This window comes from Symphalangus syndactylus, chromosome 12 (genome assembly GCF_028878055.3).
Source record: "Symphalangus syndactylus isolate Jambi chromosome 12, NHGRI_mSymSyn1-v2.1_pri, whole genome shotgun sequence".
Classification (NCBI taxonomy): Eukaryota; Metazoa; Chordata; class Mammalia; order Primates; family Hylobatidae; genus Symphalangus; species Symphalangus syndactylus.
In genome coordinates this window covers 90,942,625-90,964,343 of record NC_072441.2, presented here as the reverse complement: position 1 = coordinate 90,964,343, position 21,719 = coordinate 90,942,625, and the positions used below count along the sequence as shown (strand labels likewise).

General features: G+C 40.5%; 1 protein-coding gene across 7 annotated transcripts in view; it reads right to left on the bottom strand.

The window, feature by feature from the left end:
• The window catches only part of DDR2 (discoidin domain receptor tyrosine kinase 2), a 166,271-nt gene that overhangs the window by 12,682 nt on the left and 131,870 nt on the right, over nt 1–21,719 (bottom strand). For all 7 annotated transcript variants that reach the window (XM_063627147.1, XM_063627148.1, XM_063627150.1 and 4 more), the window contains 11 exons: nt 21,530–21,632; nt 19,892–20,123; nt 19,444–19,591; nt 18,978–19,083; nt 14,771–14,954; nt 13,055–13,298; nt 8,164–8,226; nt 6,850–6,980; nt 3,669–3,879; nt 1,659–1,882; nt 298–425 (listed from right to left, as the gene is read on the bottom strand). In XM_063627147.1, the coding sequence (XP_063483217.1) occupies nt 298–425; nt 1,659–1,882; nt 3,669–3,879; nt 6,850–6,980; nt 8,164–8,226; nt 13,055–13,298; nt 14,771–14,954; nt 18,978–19,083; nt 19,444–19,591; nt 19,892–20,123; nt 21,530–21,632 (1,774 nt within the window). The remainder of the gene's footprint in view (nt 1–297; nt 426–1,658; nt 1,883–3,668; nt 3,880–6,849; nt 6,981–8,163; nt 8,227–13,054; nt 13,299–14,770; nt 14,955–18,977; nt 19,084–19,443; nt 19,592–19,891; nt 20,124–21,529; nt 21,633–21,719) is intronic.

Genomic DNA, 21,719 nt, shown 5'->3' with positions numbered 1-21,719 from the left:
AGTACACATCTAGACAGCTGTATATGTTGGGAACAAGTACAGTGCTTGTGCACAGGGGGTTAGGAAGTAAATATGTGGCAAGTACAATGGAAAGTGTATCTTTGTGTTTGAGAGAGGTGGAGAAAAAGATGAGGACTGCTGACCCCATCAGAAGAAGAAAAAGGATAACAGTGGAAATGGGAGGCAGCTCACCGACCTTCCCATCTCAAAAGAAAAAATTGCTCAGAAGTATCCAGGAGTATTCCTGGTCCTAAAGATGAAATACATAAAGGAAAATTCAAAATGTAGACCACAGACCTGGCATTCTTGTTGGCATCTGCTCGGAGCATTTTCACAGCCACCAGGACAGGCTGGTTGGCACTGACATCTAGGACAAAATCTTTGTCTTTGAATTTTTCCATTCCCTCCACTTCACAGAGATGAACCTAGACAAAAGTCATCTAGTCTCAGCATCATCATTTCTCCTTAAGATGTCTCAGTACTCTTGCTGGGCGTTTCCTGGAGATAAACTAACTCTTACAACTCAGGCAAAATGATCGAAAGACCAATAAGAAGATATGTGTAACATACCTATGATTCAAATAATTGGTAAGATTAAAAACAATGGTAAAGTACCCAGCTAATATGCTAATTTCTTGCCTTAGAAATACACATTGATTGGAACATTAAGTGAATGAATGAATCAATAACAATATTATATTACAGCATAGCCCGATATAAAATGTCTTTTATTACAAATGCTTGAACTTCGATTCATTAGTCACTGGATCACGTGAAACATAAGGCAATTTCCTAAAGTAATCCCTTAGTATAGGGCTTAGCATTATAAGCAACTCGTGTGTATTAGTAACAGTATAACAGATGTGGGTTTTCAACCCAGGGGACAGAATGAGTACATGTCACACCATGAACAGATAACATGGGCCCCTCCACCTCTTGCAACACCAGACCTATCTAAGGAGAGAACATGAGATCCACACTGAAAACCAATAACATATCTTAGGAAGCCAAGTGTTTTATTTGGAGTTTAGATGGCAGTGGTGAAGAGTTCCTATTACAATTCAAAACATTGCTTTCAGCTCCCAGAAGGTTCATGTGACTGATGCAAGAATGAAAAGTTTAATAATGCATGCATCACTCTGAGGGCAAATGAAAAGAGTACTCCTCCTTATCTTAGTTGGTGATTCATTCCCTAGCGGCTGATTCTGGGACTAAAGGCAGGGGCGAGGTTGTTTTTGACCATTTTACATATAACTCCCATTAAAGGGGAAAAAAACAAAATGGCTATTGAGCAGCAGAATGTTCCTGGACAGTTCATAAAAGATGATCACATCTTCTGGATCCCACCCTCTGTAATCTACTGTAAACATTTTTGAAAATATTGAATGTTTTTCAAGATATCTGAAGTCTAGTGACTTGCCTGCCTTAAAAACTCCTGTAAAGAAATCAGAAGTCCCAGGAACTCCACAGCTATTTGACAAAGATGAGGTTGACCCGACACTGGAATCCAGAGGACAATGCAAGGAGAGATAAGTGGAAGAGACATTCGGTTGTGAGTCCACCTCTGGAAGGGACTCTTTGTTCTACTGATCATTTTTATCCAACCACCTTCTTCAAGCTATAAGGGACTGGAGGCCCCACTCAAAGAATCAACTCACCTCCCCAAACTGTCCTTCTCCCAGCTTCTCTTTGAAAGTTAAGAGTTTCCTGGGGAACTCCTCCACAGCCACATCTTTTCCTGAGAGCAGGTCCATGGTGACGGCAGGCACTGAGTATGTGTTGCCTCCCGTCACTCCCTGGAGGTTCACTATGTCAGCCTCTGCATAGTGGGGCACCCCCTCAGGGCCACTGGGCTGGACTGGCTTCACAACACCGCTGCAGCCTGGGAAGACAAGGGCAACGAGCCTCATTCCATGGAGTGTCTTTGGAGATCTCTTCAGGAAGGAACTCTGAGAGGAGGGCTAAAACATTCCCCTGTGAAAGCCTAACCTGCTTCATGACATTCTTACTTGGAAAATGGTTTTGCTTCCTCTACAGATTTTCTTGTGGCCTTCAGAATGTAGAACACCATTTTATTTCTCATTTTTTTCCTCATAATAGATGATCATTAACAAATTCTGTGGCTAAACTTGTGGAATTGTGCGGTGAAGCTACAGGAAGGCTCATGGTATATCAGGGTGGGAATATTAAAGGTTGAAGGTTTAAGAACTTATTACCTTAATTTTAAGACACTGTTATTGACTTAAAAACTCATTTTAGGTATAAAAAACTTTCAGATTAAAGACATATGATCTAGCTTAAGGCATATTCTAACTTAAAAAAACCTTAAAATATGAGGTGGGGGATGTTTTAGACTTAGGAAATAGGTAAATTACTTCCATTCACCGTAAGAAATAAATTAGTTTATATCCTTTTTGCTTGCTGTCTCTGTGAAATTACTTGAATTTAGCATGCTCTTTCATGTCGTCTATCCATTGAATAATAAAATAGATGCCAAGTTTCCTTTTATCCTTTGAAAAGACCCCTTCAGGCTCCTTCCTGTAAAATCCTATGCTCTTGAATTTAGTCCTGTCTGCTTCTACATCCAGCTCAGGCCTAGCTCCTCTCTCCTGAACACTACAAGTTCTTTTCTACTGACTCGGGTCCCTCAGGTTGATGATCTTATAGAAAAGTTGCTCTGAGCTAAAGAAGTGACTCCAGCTTCCCTTCTGATATGACTCTGCATCATTTTTTGAAAGACATTGAAATTTGAATCAACTGACACTACTTACTATTTTACCTGTTTTATTGTTTTATTTCAATGCTTTTTTTTTTTTTGAGACGGAGTCTCGCTGTCTCACCCAGACTGGAGTGCAGTGGCGCGATCTCCGCTCGCTGCAAGCTCCGCCTCCCGGGTTCACACCATTCTCCTGCCTCAGCCTCTCCGAGTAGCTGGGACTACAGGCGCCCACCACCACGCCCGGCTAATTTTTTTTTTGTATTTTTAGTAGAGACGGGGTTTCACCGTGGTCTCAATCTCCTGACCTCGTGATCCGCCCGCCTCAGCCTCCCAAAGTGCTGGGATTACAAGCGTGAGCCACTCATTGAGAAAAGGCGAGAAATATTTTACTCTCATAATAAAATCTCATATTACTCTAATAAATGTTTACCAAAGAGAAATTAACAAAAAATAGATAACTCAAGTAGTTATTTATTTTACTTATTTAAATGGCTACACCACTGGGAATTTTGGAATGTCTTTAGCTTCATTTATTTATTTATTTCTCCAGGTGAAAATCTAGTCCTGCCTTTACCCACTCATGAAATTTGGTGTTGAGTGAGTACTCTATCTGGACTTTCTCACTTTCCTGACATGTAAAATGAGGTTAGACTGGTTGGACTGTTTAGGTTCTTCTGGTATTAACACCTAATTCACATGTTTTATTTTTTGTTTTCTTTCTTTTCTGGTATGTGAGTCCCTCCACACATCTTATATTCAGTAGCAAAGGAGAGGTGTTCAAATTAGGCCAGGAGCAGCGGCAGACCAAATCTAGAAAGAGAATGTGGACTTCTCAGGAGGTTAGCAGAGACTAAAAATAGATGCAATGAACTGGGAGCAGGCGTGTCATACCTACCTGATGCTTGTCGAGGTTTCTCCCTTGAGCCCCTGCCCACCACATCATCCTCACCTGACTCTTCCTCCCCTGGAGCAAATTCTGGGAGTTTTCGTATCAGCCTAGATGGCTCCTGGTAGTCAGGGCGAAGGGGAAAGATGCGATCGTAAGTCGAGTTGGACTCTTGTTCACTAGGTGATGAGGAGCGGTTATTGTTGAACATGCTAGAATCACTTGGCAGGGAAAGGCTGACTGTCATTTCATCATCCAGCATCCTCCGAGAAGCCTGGAAGAGAAGAACAAGGAGAAAGTCACGTTGGCACAAAAGAGATGGTCAATTCCTCCTCTTCTTAAACTCAGCTCTTCCACTCAAATGAAATAACTCTTTACTACTGTTTAACCCCAGCAACATTGCACGTTCTAGGGATGCAGTCTGGTTCCACAAATGCCTGTGTTGTAGGAACTTTGAATGATCCTTCATTTCTTCAAGGTAGAATTTTATCTTCTAATTTCTATGATGTGCTTCCTGAAACACTTTTAAAAAAAAAAAGGATTATCTCCATGATGCTATAAGAACCTATCAGTAGCCAAAGATCTCAATCTTATAGAGTTTTCTATGTTTTATTAAATGATCAGTTTTCCTGGCTTACCCTTTAACTACTCGGTTTTGGAATAGACATAAATTGTTTATTAACTTAATAAATGTGCTATAACATGATGAATCAATAGTTCTACTTGATCATTCTGACACCCTAGATTAGGATAATACCTACCACTGACCCATATTTTCACTAACCAAAAATAAAATGGCTACAACATGGGACAGGAAAGCCCTGGGTGTCCAGAGATAACAATGTGACTTACACCTAATAAGGGAAGGGGAACAACAAAGCAACTACTTCTGTGGTATCTTATCTAATATAACCTGCCTGCTCCATCAAAAGGCAAATGCCAGCATTTGCATGTATGTGACTATTTGGGTTTAAACATGTAAAATGCTCCACCCCAACAAACACAGCTTGGGTGCTCAATGGCAAAACTTAGATGTGCACTTTTCCACTAGACTGAAAGGTCTTTTGTTGCAGTAATATCCCCAGTACTAAGCATGAAGCTCAGAACAGAGTAGGTACTCAATAGATGTGGGTTGAATCTCTCAAAGAAGGAATGTTGAGGACACCACCAAAAGTATCCTACAAATAATGCTATAGTCTACAGCTATGTTAAGTAATGTTCTTAGAATGTATGTGTGTACTTAATGATTTTCCACATAAAATTTTGTTCCCAGTAAGAAATCCTGGGTGTCATTCCAGAACACCTTGAGTCATCTTACTTAGGATGTACAGGGGTAGAATTTCTTGGAGGACCAAGTTAAATACTCAAGGGCAAAATGTTTGCTCTACCTTTTACCTGGAGATTCCAACATTTATCTCTTAGCCCATGAAGTTATTCCAACAGGCCTCAGAATAAAGACTCAGAGAAGTATGGTAAATTGTGGCTCAAATAAAGAGAAAAAGAGCTCGTATAGTAGAGAACACAGACCCTCCTCCCTTGGCTAAAATGTGGTCCTAACAGACTATGAAGGTCACATATCCTCTTCAAGCAGTTCAATGAACTTTCAGTTCACCACAACCCTCACTCTGGAATACCTCATTAAACACTAGTGTGTTCCAGCATTCTAAAGGAGGAAAAATTTTGATATTTGCCTCATTCATGCCTTGAGACATACTCATGACAGCGAATGAGTCTCTGTGGATTCTGTCTTTCAGTCTTCTGTTGCTATTTGGGAATTGAAAGCTTTAAGTGTTTTCAGACTGGTAGACATACTTGTGGGAAGCAAGGAGACCTTCTCTTCCATGAAATATTCCTTCCTAAAAACCTTAAAACAAACATCAACCATCTCAGGAACCTGAGGGTGGCACAGGTCAGAAGGAATTGCAGGCTACTTATCAGGATTGCTCCTCCTTTACCTCTGATTTGAGGCATTTTTCTCCCATCCTGCATCTAGAAAGCTCTGGAGATTCAAGCCCATTCTCATGGTGCCCTTCCCTCTCCTCTGGAATAGAGGTTCCACACAGGCATTGGTCTCCTCTGAGACCCCACCCCCAAACACAGAAATCAATCAGGATTTCTCCTCCTTCCTGTTCCCTGCCTTCAGGAGGCAGTTCAAAGCCCCACAGTTCAGAGTTTCTGTGGCCTCTCCTAGTCCATGTCTATTGAGAGGAACTTATTGACCAGGAGAGGTGACCATGGCCAAAGGCAGAAACACTTAATCATCGGCAGGCCCCAAAAGAATCAGACACCAAGCAGCAGTGAGTTGCTATTTGGTCCAAGGGAGTTGCTATTTTGTCCAAGAAACCAAGACAAGTCATAGATATTCCATTTTTGATGAAATGAATATAGTTTTGAAGAAAGAAATCAATGCATTTCAATATTAACAATTGGAAAAAGCATGGAAGACTGGACACCAGTTGCATGACCTTAAGCACATCACATTTTCTCATCAGAAAAATAGTTAAACATAACAATGCCCAGGAGTTACTACTCAATGAAGTGTATATAAAATTATGCATGAGGAAAAAGTCTGTTTCCTGTAAAGTGTTAGACAATGTAAAAAGTTATTCAGATCATTTGGCATAGACAGAGTCTGAAGAGGGACTCAGAGGGATACATAATCACAACCTTCAAGTACACAAAAGTAGAAATAGAATAGTGAGAAACTTGGCTTGAATGTTAATGAAGCTGGATGTTTTTCTACACACACACACACACACACACACACACATATACACACACACACAAACACACACACCAAACAGACAAGCAAAGTGAAAAAGACGAGACGGAACTTCAACAGCGTTATCAGAAATTTCAGCTTGGCATTAGGAGAGTAATTCTTAACCTTGAATGTGCATCAGAAGCACTTATTAAATTTTTTTAAAAATATGGATGCCTGGACTCCATCCAAAATCCAGTGAATCAGAATCTTCAAGGAAAATGCCTGAGTTGAGACTCAATGTATTAAGAAGAGTTTTCTGCATTTCCGAGGAAGGTTAGGAAGGTTCCAACATCTCCACTCTAAAATGAGAAAATAGACTTAGCTAATTCTTTTCTGGCTTCATTCCTATGTTTCTTGGTAGCCTCAGTTAACTCCAACCATTAATAAATGTTTGCAATTTGCCTTTTATTCCTGGGGCAACAGTGGCTTAAGAAAGAAAGGAGCAGTTTCTTGTATCATGCCCATTCTGCACCTCCTCACCTTCTCCAGCATTTTCTGCCAGAACTGCCTCCAGAGGATGATGACAATGATGGCCAGGAGGATAAAGATGATGGCCACCAAGCAGCCAATCAGGATCCGAGTGTTGCTGTCATCAACTTTAAGCATTGGATCTGTGACCAGGGAGAGAAGGCAGAGAATACAATCATCTCACAGGTCAAGTAAAAGTATGAGGGACTGAACTGGAAACATGGAGGTAGACCCTGTTCCTTGAGGATAATTGTGGAAGATACCACCTTAATACTTTTGCTTATTCTTGCTCTTGCTACTGTTTTTTTTTTTTTTTTTCTTGCTACGGTTTCATTACTTTTTTTTTTTTTTTTTTCCTGAGACAGAGTCTTGTTCTGTCACTCAGGATGGAGTGCAATGGCCTGATCTCAGCTCACTGCAACCTCCCCTTCCCAGGTTCAAGTAATTCTCCCGCCTCAGCCTCCTAAGTACTTGGGATTACAGGCATGCACCACCATGCCTGGCTAATTTTTGTATCTTTAGTAGAGATGGTGTTTCTCCATATTGGCCAGGCTGGTCTCGAACTCCTGACCTCATGATCTGCCTGCCTCTGCCTCCCAAAGTGCTGGGATTACAGGTGTGAGCCACCATGCCCATCCTGTTTATTACTTTGTTCCCATATCCTATTTCCCTCTTCCATAAGACAGTAGTCTCCCCCTCCCCATGTGTCAGACAGAATAATGGTGAGTTTTTCTATTCTTCTCAAAATTTTGTCTCTGTATTATTATGGCCTGAGTCTACAGTCCCTTAATCACACCTCGTGAAAAACAGGTGAGGAACCAGTTTCACTCTCAGCATTCTTTGAGACATGCCAAGGTAGCTGAAAGTCCTCTTTGGACACATTCAATCCCACATGTTTCCCACATTGCTGGCTAGTGTCAACAATGACTACCCAAAGCAATGCATACATGGCATGTGTATCTCCAATTGGAGAGATCAGCATTTTATTTCTTACATTTCCACCCCTTCTTAGAAATACCCACTATGGGTCTGACCTAGGAATGTCCCTTTCCCTCTTTCTGACCCCAAATTCCCAAACTTTCATGGAGAAATTGGGACAACTCCAGACTCTGCCTCAGCTGAAGAAGCACATGAATCAGTGGTGAAGAGAGTATATTTGGATCCATAACTTGGAGGTAGACAGTCCTACCTTTCCAGGGCTACTCTTCATCCAAAGCCAACTGGTGTAAAGTCTCCCACACAGCCAGGGCTTTGCAACTCTCCACACTTCTTCATCCCCCAGTAAGTCCCTTCAAATTAATTTGCATAATTCGGAATCACACATACCATAGGTGGTGGGTGCCATAGGAGAGGTGGGCAGGGCTTCAGAGTTGTTGTACATTGCAGCATCTATTATAAAACAAGGGCGAGTCAGAGCCAGGGAGAAGACAGATAGCTAGTGTTTTCTCTAAAGGCATATTGTGACCTAGCACATTACAAAATCAATTTAGTGAGTTGCCATCAGTCTTTTAAAAAGATAAAATCATAAATACGTTGAATAACAATATCACCATTTATCTAAATAGTAAGAGTAAGTTTTCCTTTGTAAAATTTTTGTTTCACATATTACATACTAGAGGCTATGGTACAAAAAAGTTTAAGAAACAGCTATTCAAAGGGCTGTGACCACACATTATCACAAAGCATAAGAAGCAGGACCCAAATTCAGCGAAAATATAGACAGAATATAGCGGGTAAATGGGCAAGGGGCAGACATAGTGTTAAGACGCTTTTTCCTTCAAGGATATTAGATTGTTTATAGAAGAGTCTTCACTATGCCTCATTGGCCTAGCCCTTCAACTTATGAATTAAGGCTTCATCTTCATAGATATTTACTGACATTGGAGTGTCCTTTATTGTGACTTTGCAGCTTTTGAGACTAAACCACAAAAGTGTATTTGCCAGACTGATGTTGCCAGAGTTTTTCTCTCTGATTTGTCTACTCAAGGGGGTCAAGAATCAGAGTATGTATTTCCTTTCTAAGAGACATTTCTTCTAGGTATCCTAATATTTCTTCTTCTTAACATTATTATATAAATAAGGAAGTATCTGGCCTCTGCATGTGCTTTCTGAGTTCAGTTGTCAGGCTCCAATGAAAACTAATATTATTATGCATTGGATTTAAAGCTCAAGAGACCCCAGGAGTCAAAAACCATGGTTCATAGCTATAATTATCTATAATAAGTGTACCAATTACTATGCCAGGAGAATCCTTGAGGATGGGCGGGAATCTATTTGTTCCCCAGTTAACACTTACAGTGTAAGTGGCACTGACTTTGAGCATCTTGATTTCTGCTCTCAGTATTCAGATAAAACAATCAATCAAATGACTCTTAGATTAAATCATTAGCACTGAAGGCATTTAAACACCAAACCTGTTTTCCTAAAAATATGCTCTATTTTCTTATCAGTACATCTTAATAAGCAAACCATCTTGAAATTTTTTTTCCCTTAAAAATCAAATCTGAAAGGATGGGTTCTTCTGGTTTATTATTATTATTATTATTTTTTTTTTTTTTTTTTTTTTTTTTTTTTTGAGACGGAGTCTCGCTCTGTCGCCCAGGCTGGAGTGCAGTGATGCAATCTCAACCCACTGCAAGCTCTGCCTCCAGTGCTCAGGTGATCCTCCCACCTCAGCCTCCCAAGTAGCTGGGACTACAAGCACGTGCCACCACACTCAGCTAATTTTTGTGTTTTTTGTAGAGACGGTGTTTTGCCATGTTGCTCAGGCCAATCTCAAACTCTTGAGTACAAGCAATCCTCCTGCCTTGGCCTCCCAAAGTGTGGTTTATCTTTAAATTAGTCTCTTCATCTCTTTTATGTTATTTTACACCTGGACTTTTCTTTCAGGCCCAGTACAAGTCTCATTCCTTTGATGCTGTCTATGACAAACCCACTCTAGTGCCTCTCTCCTTCTGACCATTTATTGTTCATTTTGCCTTGGACATTTCTTTTTTTTTAAAAAAGCATTCTGTATCTTTCATCTCCCCATCTAAAATTTAATGGTATGAACAATGTTCTAAACACCTTTTTAACAGGCCGGGCGCAGTGGCTCACGCTTGTAATCCCAGCACTTTGGGAGGCCGAGGCAAGCGGATCACGAGGTCAGGAGATCGAGACCACGGTGAAACCCCGTCTCTACTAAAAATACAAAAAAATTAGCTGGGCGTGGTGGCGGGCGCCTGTAGTCCCAGCTACTCGGAGAGGCTGAGGCAGGAGAATGGTGTGAACCCGGGAGGCGGAGCTTGCAGTGAGCCGAGATTGCGCCACTGCACTCCAGCCTGGGCGACAGAGTGAGACTCCGTCTCAAAAAAAAAAAAACACCTTTTAACTTTTCAAGATTTGGCACAGTTTCTGGCTCCAGTAAGTTAAATCACTATTTGCTGCTGTTACTGTTCAATCAAAAGTAGTGTTTAAAGTTTAAAATGAATCCCTAAAAGTTGAAACAAATGGCTACAATGAACCTAACTGTATATCACATTGGTGACATAACTATATACTGAAAAGAATTATCCCACTGTTACCCAGCTGACCTTAGACCATAGTGCTTTGACTGCACATTCTTAGTAGGATATATTCTCAGGACAAAGAAAAGAGAATTGCTAAGAAATCTTAATGCTCAATAGTTACATTGCTAGTAATAATATTGGTATTGCTTTTTGAATAATAGGATGAAGAAAATGCTGTTAACATTGTTAGGAAACATGATATTTAGCATAAATAATAGAGATGAAAGTATAAAATCAAATTTAAATAAAAACCTTATCTTTAATTTGAATTGGAAGTAACAATGTAAACTCATAATCTTTTTCTTTTTAAATATACATATTTCATTGCTTTCTTCCACCGAAAAATCCAAGAAACAATGACAACCTATTAGTAATGAGTATCTCTACTGCCCAGTTTGTGTTCTCTAAATACCATTTCCTACTAAAAGGAATCAAGATTTCTTGAAGAAATGGTTGATTCCATGTCGGGTGCTGTACATGTTCAAAATGAGCTTGAAATACCTTGTTCTTTCAGAAAACAAGAAAGTTATCAAAGGCTTCTAGGGTCAGATCCAAAGAGCAAAGATCTCCCTTAAAAATGCAAACTCTAGGCCAGGTGCAGTGGCTCACACCTGTAATCCCAGCACTTTTGGAGGCCTAGGCGGATGGATCGCCTGCGGTTGGGAGTTCGAGACCAGCCTGGCCAGCATGGTGAAACCCTGTCTTTACTAAAAATGCAAAAATAAAATAAATTAATTAATTAATTTAATTTAATTAAATAAAAAAATTAATTAATTTAATTTAATTAAATAAAAATCCAGGCCTGGTAGCTGCCGCCTGCAATCCCAGCTATTTGGGAAGCTGAGGCAGGAGAATCACTTGAACCTGGGAAGTGGAGGTTGCAATGAGCCAAGATCGTACTCCAGCCTGGGCAAGATACCGTCTCAAAAAAAAAAAAAAAAATGCAAACTCTAGTCAAAGACAGCACAACTTGAGTATTAAAAAGAATAAACTTGAGTATTAAAAAGAATAATGGCTGGACACGGTGGCTCACGCCTGTAATTCCAGCACTTTGGGAGGCCAAGGCAGGTGGATCACTTGAGGTCAGGAGTTTGAGACCAGCCTGGCCAACATGGCGAAACCCTATCTCTACTAAACATAGAAAAACTAGCCAGGCACAGTGGCAGGCACTTGTAATCCCAGCTACTTGGGAGGCTGAGGCAGAAGAATCACTCAAACCCGAGAGGCGGGGGTTGCAGTGAGCCGAGATCACACCACTGCATTCTAGCCTGGGTGACAGAGCGAGACTGTCTCAGAAAAAAAAAAAAAAAGAATAATAACTGCAATCGATTAAACATTAAATTGATAAAAAGCAATGAGCTTATAATGATACCAAAAAAATAAGAGTAAAAAACAAATTTAATTAGACATTATTGAGGGTTGCTACGGTATCAAGTCATTACTCTAAAAATTAACAATTAAAGGGGAAAATAAGTCATATATCCTGCTCTTTCGATGTGATTTCTGAGTAAACTGGTGCATGAAGAATAGTTATTCTATTCGGAAGAAATTCAGCTAAGAAATGCAGAAAAAAATAAAAGAATTAGCAAATCGTCATTTAGCAACCCCTAGTGAAATAAATAATTCAGGCAGTGGTTATTAATGGAGGATAAAACTTAAGGAAAAAGTTCATGAGGAGCCAGAAATCTCTTAGTATCACGAAAAGTGAGAGGATCTAGCATTACACCCCCATGATGAAATTAAGCATAAAATATACAACACTATCCATAAAGAATTCTTGACAAAAATAAATATTGAACTGGAATCAAATTAACCTGTAGATGTAAGCACCAGTCATTAGGAATGACAGAGAACAGAAGCTCAAGTAAAATGACACTGCAGAAAGCCGTCAGCCAAGCCAGAATCCATTTAAAAAGAAATAAAAATGGAAGGAATTGTTTTAGATTAAAAGAGACACAGAGCAAATAGAATAAAGAAACACACCAAGAGATCCTTATTTTGATCCTTATTTGATAAAGCCAACTGAATTAAGACATTGTTGGACAGTTAGTCATACTTGAATATGGACAGGATATTGGGTGGTATTAAGAAATTATTTAATAATAAAAGTTGTTAGATGTTATCATGGCATTATACCTATGAAAATGATGCTATTTTCTTAGATGCAGTCCAATTATTTGCTAATGAAATCAAATAGTATCTCACAGTTGCTTTAAAATGCTACAGCCAAAAGGAAGGAATAGGTGAAACAAATATGGCAAAATATCAATGATTAGTAAAGCTGAGTGATGGGTGGTTTATTGTTCTCTTTACTTTTGTGTATATTTAGAAATTTCCATTTAAATATCTCAGTAATGCTTAGGTGTGCTTTTCCTTAACAGCACACTTGTTAACTACCTTAAATTATATAAAATGTTTAACACACTATACTCTCATTTAAAAACATTATTTCTAAGAAGAGGTACATGAATATTTTGTTCACTTCCATTCTCATCCCATCCCCTCCACAATTAAAACTAGTCACACAAAGGATTCACTGTATCCAGCAATGAGAAGCTGCCTGTACAATCCCACTCCTCTCAAAGACCTGCTAATGAGAAGTTCTGGGTATGTGCATTCCTCCTTCATCACCTTGCTCCCACTTCCCAAAGAGGACCTGAGCTCCCTACCTGATTGGAAGGTGATCTCACTGAACATCATCCAGGTATCAGCAAAATGGTATTGACACTTGATGGCACTGGCCATTCGGTGGTGGAGAGGCACCGTGACAAACCGAGCACTGGGGTTGACGTCATCCAGGACAAGGGGGAAGGAAATGGCATTAGGTTCCCACTCACTGGCTTCAGAGCGGAAGTAGCACTGTACCTCCTTAAAGATCTTCACACCTTTAGCAAACATGTTGTTGCAGTGGACCTGGTAGAGAAAGAGGCATGTGAGTGACAGGTTGGCCCTGCTAAGGTGCATGGAGACACAGTGCCAGCCAACTCAGTAAGAGTCAAGACCTGCTGTTTCTGTGAGCACCACCCTTGGTGAATAGTTGGTATTTTGCAGTCTTCTGGATTTTTCGTTCTAGGAACCTCACAGTGGCAGTGATAGTTGGTCAGGCCTTATAAAACCTGGGCTGCAACCCTGGTCACCTGTATGCACTGTCTGCCCTTGGCCACCTCACTTCACGTTGCTGGACTGCAGTTTTCTCATCTGTTAAATGAGGACTGCACTAGTATCTTCTCAGGCACTTCCTTGCCTTGAACTCTCTTCAGTCTATAATCCCCTCAACCTCAGTTGCCGTCTACCCTGATTCAAGCTATTCTGAACTGAGGTAAGAGGAAGACTGCCATCCTACTTCCTCCTAGGTACATTTCAGAGCCAGTCTTCTTCTTTTCAACAGGGCTAGGTGAGAAACTTGAAATAATATACAATCCAAAACAATTTCATTTTTTTTTAGAAATCTCATTTCTAAATGAGAATACACATATTCTCACATATATGTGTGTGTATCTATGTGTATAGATACACACACGAATCAGGGTAGATGGCAACTGCGGTTGAGGGGATTACAGACTCCAGAGAGTTCAAGGCAAGGAAGGGCCTGATGAGATGCTAGTGCAGTCCTCATTTAACAGATGAGAAAACTGCAGTCCAGCAACATGAAGTGAGGTGGCCAAGGGCAGACAGTGCATACAGGTGACCAGGGTTGCAGCCCAGGTTTTATAAGGCCTGACCAACTATCACTGCCACTGCGAGGTTCCTAAAGGAAAAATTCAGAAGACTGCAGAACACCAACTACATATATATATATAGTTGTATATGTATATATATAGAGAGAGAGTTGTGTATATATGTATTAGAGTTATGTGTATATATATATATATAGAGAGAGAGAGTTGTGTATATATATAATTGTGTATATATATATAGTTGTGTGTGTTATATATATACATATGTACACATATACATATATACATATACATACATATATACACACACCCACACACACAACTGTGCTGGTAAAAACATAATCTTTGACCCTAAAAATTCATTTTTTCACCTGATACTAAAAGAAATTAAAGCATTTTTATGGGTCTTAAAAATCTGTGGGCCCTGGACACTGTGTTATTCTGCTTAATGGATATGTCACCTTTAGTGTTAGAACAAAAAAAAAAAAAAAAAGAGAGAGCTCACTGACCTATTCTAACTCCCTTACACACAAATGGAGAATCAGACCCTTAGAGATGAAGTGACTTGTGAAATGCATTTAGCTAGTTAGTAAAAGAATATGTCATGGAACTGGCATCAGCCTAGACTTTTTTCTAGCATGCCTTTTCTCTACCACACTATGATTTGTGCCTCCTTAAACAAGTTCCACCACACTTGACCCCACTGACCTTCATGGTAGTGAAATTCCTGATGCGGTCAAATTCAAACATGATCTCAATGTAGCCATTGGTGGCACTCTCGTTCCGCCAGCCCACATAGTCATAGCCGGGCCACACGTGGTATTCATGGGTCTGGGTGAAATCGTCCAGGCCAGACACACCATCGGTCAACTGGCCTAGCCCTTCTGTCATGCTGCTCAGGCCAGGAGAAGAGGAGGAAAAGGAGAGAGAAATCTGAGTTAATCACACATTCATGGAAAAGCTTTTACCCGACATCTTTACTCCAGATTTTGTATGAGCTTATTATCTTGGAATTGAAAGATTGTAAATAATCAGATTTGTATTATAGTATTGACTCGTTTATCTTGCATCAAGGGAGAATTAAGAATTTAACATTAGTAATTTTTATAAAATATTTGATGCTTACTCCTTTAGTAGTAAAACTTTTAAACAATATCTTATTTAATATGAAAAGCTTTCTATAATTTATTGCACCTTGCCTATTCTTATATACTGAATATGCCTTCACATAATGACTTAATATTATCAAATGCATTTGATGAATTAATTCATAAGTAAATGATGAAATGGATAAATGCATAGAATGAATACTACCATACATAGTAGCACTTGCCCCATTATCAAATAAATGTTTCCAGAGCTTGGTGCTGACTCTCCTTTAACTACGTGTTGTCATTGTTCAGTGAATCAATTTCAGAGAATCCAGTCACACTCTCTTCTATTCCACATATCCAACAACCCAGTTTGATATTAAACTAAGGGGGAAAAATATAAGCTCTAAATTTAAAGAATAATTTCTATTTAATTTTAATTAAATTTGTAGGATACTAGACCCAGGAAGTAAGATGCATGGATTTCATGAGAATCCCAGGTATTGGATTTAGTTTTGTGTTCTAGCTTAGCAGCCTTTTTTGACTTCTGAGTAAGAGGCTCTGTTTTAAAGGCTGAGTTTGCCAGAAGCCTGACTGCTGGATGGAATATAACTGCATTTATGCTTATTTGACTACTTGGAGAACACAAAGAGGCTCCTTCCTTCTTTTTATGGAGGGACAGAGCAAGAACCCATCATGTGGAACTTCTCTTTCCTCAAGCTCTGCATCTCAAGCTCTGGCAGATATGACACAAATCTCCCAAATGACGAGATTGGGATACTCACCCTCAAGCAATAATGGGTGGGACCCTTGAGGTTTATAACCAGATCAATAATATGTAAAATTTGTGAATCGCAAAAAATAAAAAAATACTAAGGGTGATTATGCCAGCCTTTTAAAATATATTTAATCGTTGAAAATGTTTGGTAAATTATAAAATTTGACTGGCCTTATCCACAGTGACCAGAGCCTGGATCTCCCTTCCAAGGTTTTGCCATCTTTTTCTTCTCTCTACAGATCAGAAAGCTAGGAGAACATAAGTTTACTTGCAATAAATATATTCCCCATTATCCCCAGAAAGATAAATCCCATGAAAGTCTTACGAAAAGCAACAGAAATTAAAAGGAATGCCTGTTCAGTTCCCCCTTGGTCAAAATTAAATCAAGTGAAGAAGGGATAAGAAAATAAATTTTCAGTGTTTATATACTTTAGAGTTATTAAAATCACCAGTGAGCATATATTATTCTTGAAATTGTTTTAAATTTAAAAAGTAACTTTTGCTAATATGACTATTTCCTGAGACTGATGTCATCGCTCAGTGGCTGAGAGGATCTCTTCAATCAGCCACCTCCACCAGATATTTTATTACCTCAATTATTAAATGAAAGCCAATGATGTCTACATTTTTAATTTTTTTTTATCTTTCCCCTGGACTTCAGAGCCATAATTCCGGCTACCTTCCTTATTTCTCTACTGAATGTCTTTTCAATCTCATAGACTTACACCCCAAACTAAATCCATCATCATCCTCTACTGAACTAAATCTTTCTCCTTGGTTTCCCTTTTCTATAAATTATACTTCTCTTTCATAGTAACGGAAAGTGCTTGGTACATGGTAAGCACTCAAAATATATTTGTCGAATAAATAAATGTCATCCCCATTGTTTCAGTCACTTAGACTGTCTAGCTTCATCTGACCCTTTTTCTCACCCTACTGTCTTGCCCCATACATCCAGTCAGATTTCAAACATCCCCTAAATGAACATCTTTTCTTCATTCCCCACAGTCACTGTTATGGCCTTGGTCATTAATTCTTTTTACTTGGCAGAACTAAGAGTTTTAAAAGGTTCCTCATAGCCTCCTCATTCCATTCCAATCTAACCTTTGCATGCTGCTTGATTAATCTGTCTAAAGCACAGCTCCAATCATGTCCTTCCTCAGCTTTAAAAATCTTCAATGACTCATTACATTAATGATAATATTTATGAAGAACAAGAACAACAATTTTTCCTCTTCCTCCTCATCCACTTCTTGCTCCTTTTGGCTTTGACTTCAGGTTCCTTAAAGATATGGCATAATTTGCTTTGTTTTGCTTCTCCTGCACTACTTTGCCACATAAATATGGCCCATGGTTAAATAAACTGTTGATCTCCCTCAGACAGTCCCCTAAACTTTATAACCATGATTCTTTTTTCCTCATGCTATTCCCTCTGCCTAAAATTCCATTTCAAGATTCTGCACCTGTGAAAGTATTACCCATTCTTTGGGACCCAATTCAGATTTCATCTATTCTACCATATCTTTACTGGTCCTTCAGTCAGAAAAATGATAATCAGATAACAACTTGTATGTGTATAGCAATTTATCTTACGAAATGCTTTTCACACACATTTTAATCCCTTAAGCCTTGTAGCAAACAGAAGTAACTTTTATTATATAAAATCCAGATGTTTTCATTCCCATTTTTGTGCTTTCCTACTATAGTTTACTTTTTCCTTTGAACCCTGGAGCAATCATAGGCTATCTCTTGCTCATATACTTGAATCATAGTAACTTATATTCTGTTTTAGCCCCTACTCCCAATTGTGAGCTCTTTAAAGGTAGGATCAATGACTCCATTACCTTTGAATACCTAAGATGCCTGGCCAAATTCCTTGTATATAGTAACAGTTGATTAACAAAGGCTTATTAAATTAAACTGAATTTGGTTGATCTCTGATTTCCTCTATGCCTTGAATACATGCCTGCTGGGGTGTGACTGAGCAAAATTATGCCAAGACAGTTTAAGCAAAAAGGAAAGAACAGTGACTAAGAAGATGGAAAGGAAGTGACTAGGAGTAGAAGAGTGGAAGAGTGGATGAATCAGGTCTTCACCCAGGGGATGGCAGCTAGAGGGCAATAGTTCATTCTCCACACCTAAGCCAATGGAAGGCTGTAATTCCACACTCCCTTCCTGAGACTCACTAGTATCTCCTTCTCTCGAGCCCTGTCAGCCTCCATCATCTGGTCTGGTCTTCACTATGGACTGAATTCTCTCCCAGGCTCACTTTGCAGATACAGACCAAGCTTAGAGAGAAAAGTGTTAGTGTGGGCTAGAAGAATGGCAAGGCTTAAAGGCTTGAAGTGAAATGGGATAGGTGGGAGCATCCCGTACCCAACCCTAGGGTATCTGGTCACACTTCTTTGCCATGGCACTCCTTTTATCCACTTCAGGCTTATCCATTGTTCCATTCTGTTCTTCTCAACTCCATCTTCTACTATAGCCAGGTCAGTCTTGCCTTCAGCCCTGCTTCCTTTCTTCTGCTACCTTTACCTACCTTCCTCTGCTACAATTCTCATCTTAACCTAGAACTTTCCTTGTCTGTTGTAAGTCTTACTAGTCCCCTTTTTACAAATTTCAAAGCATTTATATGTATAAGGTCTATTCTTTCTGACTTCTTGACTTGCCCAGAGTATTATACTTATTACTTCAATTCTCTGGCCCTTTGTTTCCATAAGTAGGCCAATATTTGTGTCAGACTACATGTCCTGTTTTGAGGGTCAAAAATATGGCTATTATACTTAGAGCCATATCACAAACTTTAGTCCCTACTTTGTGTAATTGATTGTTTTCTGGGTAATTAACTTGTCTTCCCAAACTGGGCTTTAAGTTCCCTGGAAATAAAGGTCATGTATATTCCTTCATCTAAATTATTTCCAAATGCCTTGTACAGGAACTAAATACATACTGATTGGTTGATTGATTATTGATCCCAAGACATGATAAAATACTATTCTTTCCTAGTGGCCAATTTCCCATTCTAATAAAGTTTCCCAGGATTTACCTGTATCCAACAGCTCCATCATAGACAGAATCATTCAGATAAATGATGGAACCTCCAGGGAGTACAAACTGCTGCCCAGCTGGAGCATTGTAAGACACCAAGCCATCTGCAAAGGAAACAGAGTCAAGTGAGTGCCTACTGCTCAGGCCAATTACCACAGGGAACTATGCGAGTTTCAAGGGCACAAGCTTGCACAGCATGTCCAGCAGGACTCCATCTGGACACCCAGGGAAGACTTCGGAGGAGTGCCCCTCAGTGGCAGCCAACATAATGACTCTCAATGCATGACTTGGTGTGGGGCCCCAAGCCCTGGGTTAATGAGCAATGCTTCTGTCTCTATTCTTCCCAAGAGGGAATCACCATTCCAGGAGTAACTGATCCCATCCCTTTCTGATTTGATTGCCTTGATTTCCCAGAAGTTGGAGTTTTTAATAAAGTCTATAGGCTTCCTGGGCTAGTGACCTACCTAGCCAGATGCAGCCGTAAAGCTCCACCCTCATGCACACATTCATGGAGTGGTCGGTGACTGGAATGAACCGGACAAATCTGGCCACAATGGGCGGCTCCAAGTCCTTTAGGAAAATGTCATAGGGATTACTATTTCCATCCAGCACCTGAGGATAGAGAAGAGAACGAGTGAAGAGGTGGTATTAAATCATGCTCACTTTTCTTCACCCCACCACCTTTTTGATGGATTCTCTCTTCTTAATTCGAGGAGCAGAATGCATCAACTCTGCTTTCCCCACAGCTTTGATATTCCTTCCCTGCCTCCCTCACCCTGGGTCACACATTCACAAGGACATGCCTGGTCTGTGGACACACATACCCACACAGACAACCTGTACCCTTCTTCTCCTAGCCTAAGTCAAAATATGGTCTTGGACATCCAGGGTCTGGATGTCTCTTCTTCCTACCTGTTTCCCATGACGGTTCCTCCAAGAGATCCAGCGAGTGCCATCCCGACTGTAATTGATCTTGTACATGGGGGCAAACTCGATGCCATGACCCCCTGCATGGCGCCCCTGGGTCCCCACCAGAGTGATAAAATGGAGGGTGTGCAAGTCAATCTGCAGAAACTCCTTCAGGTCATCAGGTTCCACTGGAATCTCAGGGCACCAGGCTCCATCCCCTTCTTCTGAGTCCAGCCTTGAGAGGTGAGGGTTGGGGAGAGAGAGAGCAACCATGAAACCACAGAGCTATTTACTGGTTCACAGGCAAGAAGCTGCCCTGTACTGAGGGGAGAGAGCAGGCTGCCCAGTCCTTATAAACATTTTGGGTTCTTGCCACAGTTTTCACTGCCACCACAGTACCCATTTGTGGTCAGATCCCTTTCCCTGGAGACCCTGAAAGACAGTGAGCTGAGGCCTTCAGATCACACATAGCCTTCACTCCCCATCCTGATTTAGAGGTCTAAAGAGAAATAAAACTCCTCCTATTCTCTGTTCCCCCATGAGTCATTTCATACCTCCCTTCCCTCTTTCAAATTCAGCCTAACAAAGCTAGCCACCATTTGCTTGGACATCAAGTTATGGCAATAGGGAGGAGGGACAGTAGGGTCTCCAGTGTGGGTTATGCAATGCAGTAGGATGGGCACTGCAGACCAGCAAGGAGCCATAGAAACACATGGGGAGGATGAGGGGGAAGAGCACGTCAAGGAAGTAGTAAATAATCTGGTTTCATTTTATTACCTTCAGGCTGAGCTACCGCTGAGCGAAATTGTGAAATTATTATAAAGTTTACTTTGAGAACCTCCTACCCCTTTTCCTCTCCCCTGGATTGCTCCCTTTTCTCACAGATATTACCCATTCATTTGTTGCTCCCTTCCAATTCCACCAACCATCACTCTAGTCTTTCATACACTAAGAAATTATGGGGAAGGTTCATCAGGATTGCTTTTCTTATGGGTAATTCCATTTCAATAAAATCAATACTTCACACCAAAATAATTAGATTCCAGGTAGAGTATTGGGTCCAACCAGTAGAGCAGTAGGGGGTTTATTGATGTACAAGACCCCTGAAATCAATCACCCCAGGAAACTGCCACACTCTCTCTGTGGTCAAGGATGGCCCTTCTATGTGAGAGATCCTTGAGAGAGGGGGAAAACTTGTTGGAGGCCTCAGTGTCTTGATGCTTTGCAGTGAGTGATGTTTCATAGACCCACTGAGAAGAGGAGTGGATGCTAACTCCCAGTGTCCTACATAATCTGCACCTTCCCATGGCTGCCACTGTTGCCTGCCTCCTGCAGCAGCTCACAATGAGAAAGTCAGGGAAAGCAAATCCACTTCCTATCAATGAACCTATTCACTGCGGGTAATGTGGCCCTGGGGCCTCTGTGGTTGAGATGGGGCTGCCAGACCAGTACATGTGGCTAAGCCCTGAATTCTCTCCCTGAAAACATACAGAGCAGGACAGGCCCATTTGCTGTCTGTCCTTCATTCTCAACAGTTCCTGCCAATAACACCACCTTCCCCAGCCCCTAGGATCAGGAATCTGTGCCCAGGAAATCTGCCCAACCCCAGAACATGGGCTTTCTTGATGTAACCATCCTCACCTTCCATATTTGGCAGCTGTGGACTCTGACCACTGACTGGAAGCTGTGATGTCCTCATCTGGAATCTGGCCTCCTGACATGCCCAGAGGATAGCGGCATATAGCTAGACCAAGAGAAACCAAAGAGAAGAGAGAGGACATGCTTTATTTTTATTTCCAGAGCACCCTAGGAAGAATATCACTGAATATTG